Source organism: Talpa europaea (assembly GCF_964194135.1).
Source record: "Talpa europaea genome assembly, chromosome: 4".
NCBI lineage: Eukaryota > Metazoa > Chordata > Mammalia > Eulipotyphla > Talpidae > Talpa > Talpa europaea.
The window spans coordinates 135,006,572-135,021,909 of NC_140070.1; the positions used below are offsets into that span (position 1 = coordinate 135,006,572).

At 43.2% G+C, this 15,338-nt stretch overlaps 1 protein-coding gene across 9 annotated transcripts in view; it reads right to left on the bottom strand.

Moving 5' to 3' along the window:
* APP (amyloid beta precursor protein) overlaps positions 1-14,866 on the bottom strand; it is a gene marked incomplete at both ends in the record, with an annotated part of 251,553 nt that extends 236,687 nt beyond the window's left edge. For all 9 annotated transcript variants that reach the window (XM_084232427.1, XM_084232423.1, XM_084232426.1 and 6 more), the window contains one exon: positions 14,810-14,866. In XM_084232427.1, coding sequence (XP_084088553.1) covers positions 14,810-14,866 — 57 coding nt within the window. The remainder of the gene's footprint in view (positions 1-14,809) is intronic.
* Between the last annotated feature and the right edge of the window lie 472 nt (positions 14,867-15,338).

Below are 15,338 nucleotides of genomic sequence, written 5' to 3' on the forward strand. Positions count from 1 at the left end.
CAGTTCCCTCTGAATTGAATATATATCTAAATAATAGTTTGGTTTACTTCATTAAAATGATCACAATCTTCTTTTTTTAAAATACACATTTGAATGTGCTTTTTACACCATGCTGCTCTACCTTCTGGACTTAAAACACGTTTGAAGGTCTAGGTGATTTCTGTTTATTTCATAGAGTGGGATATATACCGGTGAACTTGTCCACCTCTAGCAGCGAGTGCTGACGGTGCATTCTGAGACCTCTACAGATGGGCTGACTGCCTGTCACGTCTGCGAATGAGGTGTAATTTGATTAACTTGGGCCACTGGGCAGGACAGCCTCCCCTGCTCAGTGAGGCGAGGCCCACCGGGCACGGCTGGCTAAAGGGCCAGAGAGAGCTTGTGATTCATTTCTGCCCCAGGCACCCACCTGGCCCACCCGGTGCAAAGACTGTGGGACCCGGGGAAAGTGAGAGGTGCAGGCGTCCTGCCTGGGAGCTAGGCCTTGGGAGTAATAGTGAGAAGATGGGTGAGAGTAGCAGCTGCTGAGGTTAATATTTATATAATGACTCTCTGTGTTTGAGGCAGGAAGTGAAACCAAGGTTCTGCTGAGACACTTTCCTTCCCCCACACCGCTGCCCACGGGCGGCTCCAAAGGGGTGACATGGGGAGCGCCTCGGGGGGTTATGCCCAAGTGTGTGCAAAGACGTGCCAGGCTCCAGGGGTGTCACGGTCCAGGTTCTGCCTGACCCCAGGAGCCCCTCTCTCAACTTTCTTGTCTTGGGGCCCCTTCTCTTGCTCCCCCTAGTTCCAATATGATGGGAAGAGTCCTGTTGCTCCTGCCCAGCTATGCAGGAATGCTGTGCGGATGCATGGGATAATATCCACAACACACAGGGCCAATCATGCATCAGTGCAAATTGAACATTAAGCTCATTGGCACTTTCCTATGACCAATTCCAACACCATCACCTATAGTTTCTATGGAGAGATGTTTCCTGATTCTGGAAACATTGAGGAACAACCGAAACAAATTTGCATGGATGGACAGCATTTCATTGCTATGTAAACAGATAACTTTCCACTAATTTTTACCATCTATAAAAATGTGTTTAATATATTTTAAACGATCAGAAAAGCAGAGTTCGTTGCTAGAGTGCTTGTTTACTTAGAAAGACAAGAATGAACAATGCCAATAAAACACTTACAAGGTTCAGGTGAGTTAAGGGTGAATTCTCAAGTATCACCAGAACATATTCTTGGACTGCCAACTTTTTCATTTAGATGATCTTAAGCAAAAGTATACATTTAATTGCCTGTGAAATCATCCAAGTATTTCATTATTTAGTCAATAAAGAAAGCAATAGTCCATAACTTTGTAATCCAGAGCCAACAAAAGCCGTACCTACTTCCAGACTGGCTTTAGTAATGGGCAGTAATTACTTCAAATAAATGAAAGCAGAATGGAATTAAAAATTAATGAATAATCTTTAGGGGGGATTTTTTTGTAACAATGTTTTTCAAATTATATAAGGTATAGAAATGTTAGAAAATTATGTAGGAATTAAAGAACAAGATTTTCTTATATTTTCAAATTCTGATATAACTCAGATTTTTAAATTTATTATATAAATTACTACTCATTATTTTCATGGGAAAATAAGTATTATTCTAAAGATGGCCAGGACAATATGAGAAAAATATACATTCAAACATATAATTCACTTTTCTTTCTGATTCTCATTATCAAGCTTCTGCTGCTACACAGATCTACATTGCCATTTGCTCTTCAGAAGGCATATCCTAAAAATGATGAGATAAAATAAGTTCCCACTACACCTTAAAAGAAAAAAGGAAACAAAATGCCCAGATTGAAAATGATCGTTTGAACCATGATTTTATTATTCGTAAAAAAGAGGTTCAGAAAGAAAGAATGCAGAAAATGAAACCAAGAACAGTTTTTAAGGAACCATAATATTTTTAACAATTCCTTAAAATAAAGCCATGTACAGTATGTCAAAATATTGGAAATATATTTTTAAAAATCTTGAGACACTGAATGAATGTCTACTATAAAAAACCTCCAAACACTCCAAATTGCTAATGATTAAATCAAGTATCCTCAGGACTCTACATTTTCCCAAATCATTATTTCAATCATATACTTTCTGGTAAATAGCTTCATTTGACTACTTCTAGAAAAATTAAATTGAGTAAGAAAAGAGACAAGTAGTTAACATGAATTTTTGAACGGCAACCCCATTTTTACTAATGCAAATATATTAAGGTTTATTGCTCTCTTTTCTATAGATCTTTCCCATTTGTTTTAATGACACTTGTGAGCATAAACAGATCTAGAAGGCAGTGTCTCAAAGGAAAATAAGTTGAACATGGTAGGCAAATCTAGGTTAGAAGAAATTCTCAGGGTCGGGCTCCTTTCTAAAACCTTCCAAGTTTATTTTATCTACTATTCTTTCCAAAGAATAAGCACAACAACAAAATTGCTTGAGGGAGGCTTCTAGATCAAATGAAAGATAATTTACCAAAAGGGAAAGTAAACTGATATTGCCATATTACCCACAGAACCACTGGAATTATCCCTTTTCCATCACTCTAATTGGAAGGATTGCACCAGAATACAAGTCTAAACCATCTTGGGTACAATCAGCCAGTGTGGAGGCTCAGCTCTTGGGTGTCTCTGCCAAAAAATTAAAATGCAAACTCCATCTCCTCCTCCATTACTCCCCAAAGATGTGATTTCTATATAATCAGCCAGCAGATGAGGAAAAGCAGGCAAATCCCCAAACCTAATCTAATTACTCATAAAAAATCTTTCTTGGTTTAATTCAGAATATTTATTAATCTACCCCCAATTTCCTCACATGCAAGAATGCCAGCTGTCATCAACATCCTACCCCTTCCTTTATCTTCAAGAAGAGAACCTGGAATATATTCCTGGTAACAATGCTACCAGCTAACAAAGCACATGTACCAGCCTCCCTTGCAGCTAGCTACTGCCTTCTAGCTAAGGCAATAGAGACACTGTGAAGACGTCTACAAAGACTCCTAAGCCTCACTGAAACATTATCATTAAGGGCTACTACCCTCGTTTAGGAGCATTTAAAAATATCCCACTACTGAGGAAGTGAAGTTCAAATTCATCAAAGCAACCAAAGCTCTTAATCTCCAACTACCCCTCCATACTATCTCTCCCTCCCCCCCATACACCCTGCTCCTCTTTCCATATACACAGCCAAGGCTTCCTCCTTTCTTAAGTGTCTGGAAAGCCATCCATGCCTCAGTTAATCTCCACTCATCCTTGAAACCCAGTTTAAATGCTGCCTGCCATCTCTATAGAGACTCTGTACACTGTGTCAACTAACTTCTGCATCTATTTCTTGCCCAGTAAGTCTTCAAATGCTTCAAGACACAAGCTGGTTACTCACGGCCCCACAAAGATTCTGGGCCTCCTGTCACTAATGACACACAAACAGCATCTGTCCAATAGGTGTCCACATAATGAATGGTGCTTTTGAAAATTCAAGATAAGGAGAAAAATGCAGTGAACTAATAAATCAATAATAAAAAACCCATAACTCCAAATTAGTGTCAATTTCACAGAAGTTGGTCACAAATGCCCTGATAAAATTTGGTTTAGAGACAAAACAGATGAACATGTAATCCAAATATCCAATTAAATACCTTGTATTAAATCTTCGCCTCTCATCTGCTAACAGAAGAAGCAAGTTTAAGTCTTGTGAGTTCCAGAGTTGAGATGAATGAGCAGATGAACAAGGTCACATGCCAGTTTTTTTTTAAAGCATAAATAATTTAACACATGGTAATAAACTCATGCAATCAAATTTTAACCAATGTCTTTTTTTTTTTTTCCTCCAGCAAAAAAGAAAAAAGAAAAAAGAAACCTAGGCTAAATTTTGGTCATCTCTTTATTGGCTATATTTAAAGTCAATAAGTAAAGGGCCTCCCCGGTGGTGCAGCAGTTGAGCGCTGGGTTGCGAAGCTGCCCGCGGCCTCTGCAGCGCCGGTTTGATCCCCGGCTGCTCCCCGGCCACCTGAGGAGGGTCCCACATGGCGCGCAGACCTCTCCTGCCGCCCGCTGCTCCCCTCAGCAGTGTACTTCGGTCCTTCTGCCTGCTCTGCTCCCCGCTCTGGCTCTGGTGAATTCTCTCACCCTCCCGTGCTTCTGACTGTACCCAGTGCATGTATAAACAAAACAAACAAACAAATAAATAAATAAAGCATGCCTCTATAAAAAAAAATAAAATAAAATAAAGTCAATAAGTAAAACTAAAACCATATACTCAGAAGAAATAACTCCCCACAAAATGAATACTTTCTCATCTGTGTCTTTACAACATGACCCAGAAAATCCAAAATGTTACAAATTTAACATCAGGGTCCAACTCACACCAAGTGATGTGATGTGAGATATTAAACTGGCAAATACAGACAAGGAAAGGAATTGACTGGAAGCAAGGTAGGTTTGCAGCTTATCTGATTTATTTAAGGACTCTCCCTGCCACGGAATGTTCATTATCTGTGTCCTCGCTGTTTTAGGTTTACTCAGATCCCAGTTCCTGGACTTGAACCATCTTAGGAACATAGCTCTCCAGGCTTCCCATCTGCTCTTTTAGTCATACAGTCACATGACAACCCTCAGAGGACTCCCTCCTCTCTTACTTCACTGAACAAGTATGCTGTGGCTCCAAAATGACCATTTTGCCACCAATATCCTCTTGAAAGTAGAGTCCTTCGCAGTTGCACAAACTAACAGCAATGTCAGCTGCTTTCACATCCCAACAGCTTGTCAGCTAAGAAGCTCCCTCACAGAAAGCAACTACTGGATTTTAAATTTAGATTTAATTTTATTGGATTTAAATTTTCTGGATTCTGGGGTGTAAGAGGATTTAACACTTGACAGAAAACATGAAAAACAAGCTCAAGAAAACACTAGCAAGATACCAGGCTTATCATAATGACCTCAATTAGATTTTCAATGCCTGTCAAGTTAATAGCATATAGTGGTATTGGTTTTAAGTCCTTGAACTTATGAAATGTACAATTCCTTTAGACAACATTAGTAACAGAATTCAATTTTTTTTTCTCCAAGGGCAATTTTTTTTAAAGATTTATTTATTTATGAATACAAGAACTGGGGTACAGGTTGGGGGATGGGGAGAGGATTCACCAGAGACAGAGTGGGATGCAGAACAGGCAGATTGACTGAAATACACTGCTGAGGGGAGCAGGGGGCGAGTCAGGAGAGGTCTGCTGTGCCATGTGGGTCACCTCCCTGGTCGGGGATCAAACTCCTGCTGCAATAGCTGTGGATTGCTTCATAGTGCTGATGCTTAACCCCTTGCGCCACCAGGGTGGCCCATCCAAAGGAAAATTTTGATTCCAGTCCATATTAAGGCAAAAAGTAAATATTCGTTGCAAAATAGCAGAAATGCAGCAAATTAAAAAAAAAAAGGCAACGATACTCAAATTTTCTTTTTGAGGGTCATTTAATTTCATTCTAACACACAATGCTTTCTTTCTACTCTACACCCCACTATCTTATTCACACATAATCATTTCTAGGCACCTTCAGCTGAAAGCAGCCCAATCAATCAGTGGATAGATGAAACATTTCAGGAATCAGGCATTTTCTGCTGGGCCAGCTGAATTTCTGAAATAGAGTTGCCTATATGACTGAATGTTATTAAGCAGCTGGCAGCATTTATGAAACCTTTTCTCAATAAACTGTCCTTAAAAAGGTGGAAATAATAAATCTTATTAAAAGCCTTCCATTTTCCCTCTGCACTTGTAGCCAGATGCCATTCACAATTTTTTAAACACAAGAAGTTAACTCAATAGACAAAAATCAAACACACAAAGATAAATTCTTTATCACCCCAAGACAAAATTTCTTAAAGTACTCATTGAAAATACTTAGTAAATATTAGCTGGATGGCCTTGTGGTGAATGACGACATAAATTACAAGAAAGTTTGTGACTACAAGCAATATTAACTTTTCTCTCACCATTTTTGTTCTGATAGTTAACTATTCCAAAGATGATCCACTGTCCCAGTTATTTTTTTTTTTTTCTAACACAGTGAACACAATAGTTCTCCCCTTCAGATATCTGAGTTCATATTTGAGGAGTGACTAGATCGGACACCTTATATATAAAGTCACATAATGCATCTCACCCACAACACACTTCCACACATCATTCCCCTACAACTTAATATTTTTCAGGTTCCTTACTATTTCTTGTTTATTCTGTCTACCCCTCACTATCTTGACAATGCTCCTAAGGAAAAGAGCTTTCAAAAATATTTGTTAAATAAAGGAATGAATTTTCCTGTTCTGGGTGTGACTGCAAATATCTAGGTAAATTTTCTATAGAAACATAATGTCAATTTCAAATTATTAATTCCTTTAACAAGTATTTACTAATAAATTATTCTTAGAGCTATTAGTCTACATATTTTCAAAGCATCTATGGTAGTTTAAGAACTCATCGTGTATCTCTTCAAACTAAAATGCAAAGACAAAACTATATTTGCTTTAATCAAACCAAAGTAAGCAACTGAGAGCATGAGTATGGGGAATCTTTGCTCTCAAATATCACTTTTCATGACAGATTTTTATGCTAGTCTCTAAGGAATTAAAATCTGCATCAGTTTAAAGGCTCAATCTTCAAAGTAGATAAGGACGTTTTTTGAAAGATGACAAAGTTAATAAACATGGTTAAGAATAACACTTTATCATGTGTGCCTATTAATTCCTTTACAAACAAAAGAATGGAGTAGTGTTATTTATAAAAACAATTATGCTTCTGCACATTCATCTAACAGTAATAAGAAATGATATAAAAAGTCCTTTTTATGAACTCATCAAGGCTTAAAAGGACCATATCGTTTTATTTGATTAAAAACAAAAATCATGTTGTCTCATTAGTTTTATTGTAGTCAAGCAAGTACAGACAAGGAAAAACTAAACAAATGAGTTTGTGGTAACTGGGAGTTAAGGAATAGGTTGAAAGCACACAATGTATCTCAAGGGTGGGATTAAGCATCTTATTTTTCTTCCTGTAAAAAGTCTCCGTGGGGTCAAAATATATTACAGTCATTAAAACTTTGAAATTTAACAAAGCAACAAGTGTAATAACGCATTTCGTCACTTCACATAAATGACTTTTCTTTATACTGATGATCTCTTATTCTCCAAAGTGTCTTTTAAGGCTGAAAAGTAATTTATCAGTCTCCATCCTCTAGGAGATATCTTACACTCTTTAGTGGAGACAGTATATGGGTTTCTGTTACATGAATTGAGAGTGTGGGCCAAACTACTAGGTTTCCTAGGAAGAGAGACAAGGAACAATTTCATATCAACAAAATAAATCACTAAAAACAAAGATAAAAAAGTAAAAAATTTTCTTGCTGAGTCAAGTTTCTCAGCTAAAAACATCTGAACTTGAGAAGAAAAAAGATAAAGAGATGATCTGAAAATTAGGAATGCTAACACTTTTGGGGTCTATCACTAATAAGAATTTCTTCACCTACAAAACAGGTTTTACTGTTCTCTTTTCTGAAATGTTTATCTTGTTTATCTCTTTTTTGTCTTTAGTGACCAAATTTTAGAAAATATACTAACTCAGGAAATAACTTATTTTCCTCAAATATAATCCATTTGGACTCAGAATTATGAAGTAATAATTATTTTTCTTTTTTTTTTTAATATTTTTTTCTATTTCCCCCCACCACCATCCCTTATTTCCCTGCGGCCCTATCTCCTCTCTGCCTCATATACCTCACTTCATTTATTAATGTCTGCTAATCTTTATAAGTATTTTACTTTGTTGAATGTAATTGTCCAACATTTGCCTTTGTCATTTTGACTTGTTTTGACTATACACCATTACCTCGAACTCCTTCCATTTTGCTGTTAATGGCAGCACTTCATCCTTCTTTATGGCTGAATAGTATTCCATCATGTGGATTACCTTGTTTATTCCTACCTCTCTTCACTGACCCTACATAATATGGTTGTGGTACCACTTCCTCATCACTGCATCTACTGGGAGCAGGATGCGTATTCCAAACATAGCATCCTTGAACCCACTGGTTTTGACTGAGCAGGGCAATGATAAATATATGAACTGGTTGAACCACATCTTGGGACTTTGCTTACTAACTCTTCAATGTGTTCTATATACCGTAACCACAGTATCAACAATTTCACATATTCTGAAACATCCTAAGCCTAATTTTGAAGTTGAGATGGAAAACCTTACTTTAAAATTAGCAAAATATGCCAATTAAAAAAAGTGCTTTTAATTAAACAGTCAATCACTAAAATGTTCTAAAGATGTGACAGCCATTATCTACTCGGTAAGTAACATAGTTCACTTTTTTATTTTTTAAGATTTATTTATTTATTCATACAAGCACTGGGTACAGTCAGAAGCACCAGAGCCAGAGTGGGGAACAGAACAGGCAGACTGACGAAGTACACTGCTGAGGGGAGCAGCCGGCAGCAGGAGAGGTCTGCGCGCCATGCAGGACCCTCCTCCGGTGGCCAGGGAGCAGCCGGGGATCGAACTGGCGTCGCAGAGGCTGCGGGCAGTTTCGCAGCCCAGCGCTCAACCACTGCGCCACTAGGGGAGGCCCAGTAACATAGTTCACTTTGTTTCAGGAACTGATTTCTTAACAGAAATGCAGCATCCTCAAGCAGCTGGCATTTTGGTATCCTGGTCCTCTGGTGAAGATCATTTCAAGCTTTCATTCTGAAAGCAAAATTCTTCCACTGGCATTTGAAATCTTCCATTTCTGCCTGGCCTGGCAAAAGTTGTTTTGCTCATTTTTTCTGGAAAAGGTTTTGCTGAAAACTAAACCAAACTTGTTCACAGCTCCTTGCACATAGCTGATCATCAACTAATAGTTGAGTTAATAATCGAGCCAGCCAATAAAGGTACTTAGTATTAGATACATGTGGCCAGCTGCCAGGTGTGCACACATTAAAATAACCCCTTTGCATTCATGTAAAAACTGCTGCTTTTCTGGCATTTCTGTGCCATTTAAATTTTTCACTGAGTATGAATTAATGTTCTTCGAAAAGTCAACTAAATATAAAACCTATACAAATATTTAATAAATTAAATTTTATAACATGTATTCTAAAAATTTTATCTTTGATGCCCTTTTTTAATTTAAATCCAATTCATTCAATCTCAGAGGGAACTGCCAATTTCCTGCTATAGTGTGGCCCGTGGATTGGTCAGTAAGTAAAACACCACAGATTTTAACTTTCAACTATGTTTTAGATTTAATTATATCTATTTTAGGTCATTATATATGGAAGTAACTAACAAATATCATGAGCTACATCATGTTATATTAATACTTCTACTGCTCCAAGCATTTTACACATATCTTAATGAATTCTCAACAACCATAAACATTATTTCCCCTATTTTACAAAGGGAAAAAAGTAAAATGTGGGACTAGTCAGTAATCAAAAGTTGAAAAGGGACAGAAACAGTATTTCAACCCACACAATCATGCCCCATTCTTGGCTCTTGACCCCTGGGGGATGCTACTTTCTCAGAGAGCACCTCAGGAACTCCATGATGGTGTCCTCTCCTGACATCACGCTGGAAATCAACCGTGCAGAGGAGGGAATAATTCTACCACTTCCCACAGAGCTGGGCTTTTCCAAATCTCTCATCTGTGCCCTTTTTGCCACCTACCGTCTTTTATAAAAATACTATAACAAGGTTCAAGCTAAATCTCCATTGTATGGGGCCTCCCCGGTGGCGCAGCGGTTGAGCGCGGGGTTGCGAAGCTGCCCGCAGCCTCTGCATCGCCGGTTCGATCCCCAGCTGCTCCCCGGCCACTGGAGGAGGGTCCCACATGGCGCGCAGACCTCTCCTGCCGCCCGCTGCTCCCCTCAGCAGTGTACTTCGGTCCTTCTGCCTGCTCTGCTCCCCGCTCTGGCTCTGGTGAATTCTCTCACCCTCCCGCACTTCTGACTGTACCCAGTGCATGTATAACCAACCAACCAAACAAACAAACAAATAAATAAATAAAGCATGCCTCTATTAAAATAAATAAATAAATAAATAAATCTCCATTGTATGTTTCTTTAAAATGTAATCACACAAACAGAATTTTTTAAATAAATTAAATATATAAATTGCCCTCTTACCCTCCCTATTGAAACTGAGGATGTCTATAGTCACCCCAATTTGAACAACTAGCTAATGAATCTATAAAGCATTTCTTCATAGCACTATAACTTGATGAACATGCCAAAAGGCTTATTTAAAAATGAATTATTTTATTCTTAGAACAGTCATTCTAATCCAGTTGTTGGTGGATTTCTACTTCTCCAAAATCACCAGTAAAGCACATCCATTCCTCGGGATTCATCAAAAGACACAAACTCACCACCTTTTTCCAAGATAAACATTAATGTCCTCCTGAATAAGAGAATTTCCTAACTTACCCACATTAAACTGCAGAAACAGTTACATAACATTTCTTCTTCAGTATGGTTTTCAGTTGAGGGTTTAGGTACCAAAAATAAATAAATAAATAAATAAACAAATAAATAAAGACACTGGGTTGCTTAAACTTGCCCTTCCACCAAGGAGCACGCCCATCCCTTTACCTTCCCTGTCACTGCGCCCCCACCATCTGGTTTCTCCCCCAAACCACTCGATAGAATTTATGTGTATTCTGACTGGGAGACACACATTTCCAGGGTTTGGAGAAGATGGTTTTTAATATAGATTATTCCCACTCAAGCACCTGTCACTAGGACCCTACTATGTAAAGGAAACCATTTCACAGTCAAGCTCAAAACACAGAGAGAAAATGAGCAGCAACTAAACCAAGAAAATGTTTTCTGTCCTACCTCCCCCTTCGCAGTCCAGTACCTCACTCCTCTCTCAGTGAGGACCCCATGGAGGAAACCCAACCCACCTGAACCCCACTTCTCTCCAGGGGACACGTGGCACCATCACACGTATGACTGGAAGCTTTACAAGGTTGTTTTATCCACAATATTCTCAGGGCTGGGCCAAAAAGAATCAATACAGACATCCCTAATGAACAGGTCGGAGGATTAATAAAATCTTTCATTATTTAAGAACTATACCCCCTTCCACCCTACCTAGCTCTAATCAGGTACAGGAATAGAAAAATGAAGACAACCCCACCCACACTTCAAACACACATGTGCACGTGTGTGTACGTGTGTCTGTCTGGGCGAGGAAAGGCGGAGAGAAGAATGTAAACAAATACTCTAAATGCAAGGACTTCACCTCCATTATCCAGACCTAGGATACAAATCAGGGTGGAAATGAACCACCAGGAATTTCTCTAGATTATCTCTTTCCATTGTTTCGCCATTCCTTAAATACAGTGTTTATACTGCAACCCTTTTACTCAGTGTACCACTTAATCTGTATTTCCTCTTGGTACTTAAGGTTTTGTTTTCTTTTATAATCATATGCCTGTTTTATTTATTCTCCAAACCACCTGGGGGCGGGGGTGATAATGAGGTATACAGAATCCAAGTAAACCTTCTATCTTGGAAACTTCACATGTGAAGTACATTTCCAAGGTTTATCTTTGCACCTGTGATTGATAAAAGGAGGCAAAGATTAAACAAGAAAGATATTAATGAGGGATGGCTGGTAAGTCTCTTAAGGTAATAAATGTGCTGCCTGGATCAAATCTGCTGATCTACAGATCTGTTGGGTTTTATTACACTCCTCCAATGACAGTCTCATGGCCACATGAACAGCATATAATAGCCGTGCTTATTTCTAGAGTGACTGACAACCTTCATCTTCATATAAACATCATGCAGAAGCCCTAGGATGTCATAAGCAGTGACATAAAATAGGAGTCCTCCAGCAAGAGGGGGAAAGTCTCCTCCAGAAGATAGCCTCTCCCTAGTTCTTCAAATGAATAGTCAATGGACCATGTTATTTTTCATTTTTTAAAACAAGTCATTCCTACTTTTTAACCTTGTGATCTATTTAGTTGCTCGTTCCCTTTCATATCCCCTGCCAGCACCAGGACAATTATTCTACCTGGAGTCCTTCTTTGCAGTAGTAATAGCCAGTGCCTCTCCGGCCCTTATGCTGCTATCAGGGTGACCCTTGAGAAGCTTTTGTGCCCTGCCAGTTATCATGGCTTCCCACCGATTAACAAGAAATCGTGATTGCTGATAGATCACCATGGAATCTGAGCTTCACAGCTCTGCGCCTGAGCATCTCCTGTTAGGACAGTTCTAGCCAGTATAGGTAGGCTTGTCTGAGCTCTGAACTGGCAGCACCAGGCAGCTAACTGTGATTATGCTAACTTCCCCTGTCCCCCACCCCATATAGGAAAATAAGATTTAAGAGGAAGCAAGTTTAAGCAAGTCAGGGCTTTTTTATTTAACTCCTACCTATCCACAGCCAGGCAATTTCATCAGCACTTCCCCCAAAAGCCCAGGCCCCATGATCATCGCCCTTAATTTATTTCCTTTTCAGAGCCACCTGCAGCAGACCTATTTTCTAAGTCCTACAAAAGACACTCAACTCATAATGACATCTTTTCAGTGGACCTAGATACAGTGGGATAAATGCACCTCATGCCTCATTAACTAGAGGGAATTATCTACCTTTCTACCAACATTTGCCAAATTGTCTAATGTGAATCTCACCCTCACCCTTTGAGGGAGTTGGTAATTATCCATGAATATGCCCAAAGGATGGTAGACACAGCAAAGAAATGCTATCAAACAGGCAAAAAAAAAAAATAAATAAATAAATAATCCATCTGAATCATATCTGCTTACACCTTGCAGCTTTTTGCAGGGAAAAAAATTGCTCCCTAAGTTAAAATTATCACTTTTTGACAGAAGCTTCCATTATAAAGATTATGCGATGCCTCTAATTATTTAATTTGTGCTTTTTACTATGTAATATAAAACAAGCAGGAATACTGAAATGGGTGTAGATACAAATTTAAGTCTTTGGAGAAATCAGAGTTCCTTTAATTAAATGCTTTTTTAAAAAATATGAAAAACCAAATTCCTCAACTCTTAAAAGACACCCTGTCTTAACTTAAGGTGATTCCAGGGCCACTTGTAGGTAAAAGACAGACGGTACAAAAGTTCAATGACCTTGTAAATTCGGGGCAAAACAACCATAGTGGTGTGAGAGTCTGTAGAGTTACAGGAAAACATTTATCCGGAAATTGCTTTTTTTGGAAAATTACCACGAGGTAGGGGGAAAAGAGAAATTAAAAAAAATAGGAAGGCGAGGTTGCAAGAGATAATATACCCCACGGACCCCCAAACGATGCGAAACACAACCCCCAGCGCCCCAACTGTCGGGCAAACAACTTCCAAGCATCTTTAGATAAGAGAAAAAACAGTCATTTTTGCACGGGCGTGAGCTGAAGCTTCCAGAGTTGGATGAATGGGAAGACTTGTTATACACCTAGCGGTGGGTGGATTTCACCAGGCTGCAGCCTCCACACAGCTTTTCTCTGCTGCACTGCAGAGGCGCCATCTTCTCCGTCTTAATCTTCACTCAATCCAATCCTTTCATTCGCACCCTAAAATAAGCCCCCGAGGACCCTCCCCAGCAGCGCGTCCCCAGGGGGGCGAACCCCGGGCACCCAGAGATGCCAGGGAGGAGGCCGCGCCCTAATCAGACAACCGCCGGGTCGGATGCCCAGGAGGGGAGAGCCCTCGCCTCCCCAGCAGCCGCCACTGTCCTTTCCAGACGCACACCCCAGTCCCCGCGGGTTCTCCCCCAGGACTCCGTAGCCGGGCGCACCACGCGGGCGCCCCGGGAGGGGACGCGGGTGGGGGTCGCCGAGGGTCCCCGCGGCTCGGGAGGGGCGGCCGGGAGCGCCCCAGCCCCCTCCAGGACGGCCGCGCCGGGGAGAGCGCAGGCGGGAGCCTCGGTGGCGCACAGACCCGCGCGCCCGGGCGCCGCGCCCCGGGCAGGCGAGGGCGGGGTGTCGCGGCTTTTGTTCCCCGGGACCTTGTTCCTCTCCGGGGAGCGCCGTGGGCGCGAGCGCGCGCCCTGGACGGCCGGGCGCGGGGCAGGGCGCGCGGGGACCGGGGCTCCCCGACCCCTCCCTTCCCTCCCAACTTACACAAAAGGGCGACGCCGAAACCTACAAAGTTTGCCCGCGGAGGGCGGTGCGCGACCCCTGCGGGGTCCCCCTCGGGCGGCCGCGAGCAGCCGGGAAGGGCAGCGCGGGCGGAGGTCGGGCAGGGCAGGGGAGCCGAGGATGTGCGGGGAAGGTGAACCGGGGTGGCACGGGCACAGGCACCGGCGACGGGGAGGGGGCAGGGTACAGCTTCCCGGGCGCTCCCGGCTCCTCCTCCCGGGCCGGGGAGAAGCGCAGGGCAGCGATCCGGAGCTGAGGACGAGTCCCTCGTTTTCGGGTCCCCCCCCACGTGCTCCCTCTCCCTTCCCCTTCTGGAAGCGGCGCCTCCCCGCACCCGCGGTCCCTGCCCCCCAAAGCGCCCGAGCCAGGGTCTGCGCCCAGGCTCGCCCGCACCCCATTTCGCCCCCGACTGGCGCGCGGACCCGGGCGCCCGACTCCTCGCCGCCTCCCTCCCGGGCTGGAGCGCGCGTCCCGGGCAGGGCTGGTGGGAGGCGGGGATGCGCAGGGCGCCCGCAGGCGGGGGCGCGGGACGCGGAGGGAAAGGAGTCGCCTCGACTGTCCCCGACTTCCCGGAGGAAAGACGCGAGGGGCGAGCCCTCCCCCACCCGCGCCCGGGGGCGCAGCACCCACCTCCAGCGCCCGAGCCGTCCAGGCGCCCAGCAGGACCAGCGCCAAAGCGGGCAGCATCGCGACCCTGCGCGGGGCTCCGAGTGCGCTGCCGTGCGAGTGGGGTCCGCCGCGCCCTGGCTCTGCCCGCGCCGCCGCCGCCGTGTCGGGTGACCCCGCGCGCTGCTTGGGGTGCTCGCTCCTGCGCCGCCGAGGAAACTGACGGAGCCGGAGCGCGCGGCGGGGCTCGCAGCCGGCGAGTCAGCTGATCCGGCCCACCCCGCTCGGCACCCGAGGGGGACCCCTAGCGGAGGCGCCGGGGAGCTGCGCCCGCGCGGGCGTGGGGGCGGGGGCGCGAGGAATCGGGGAGCCCCAGCCTCCGGCACCCACAGGTGCAGCCCCCCGGCCTCCTCCTGCACCCCGCGCGCTCCTGGGCCTCCCGACCCCCGGGGCCCCGGGAGCCGGAGGAGAGAGAGTCGGGGGGGCTGGACGGTGCAGGACCAGGGAAAAGGTGAGTCGTAGGACGTTGGGGCTCCAGAAAAGTCGGGAGCGC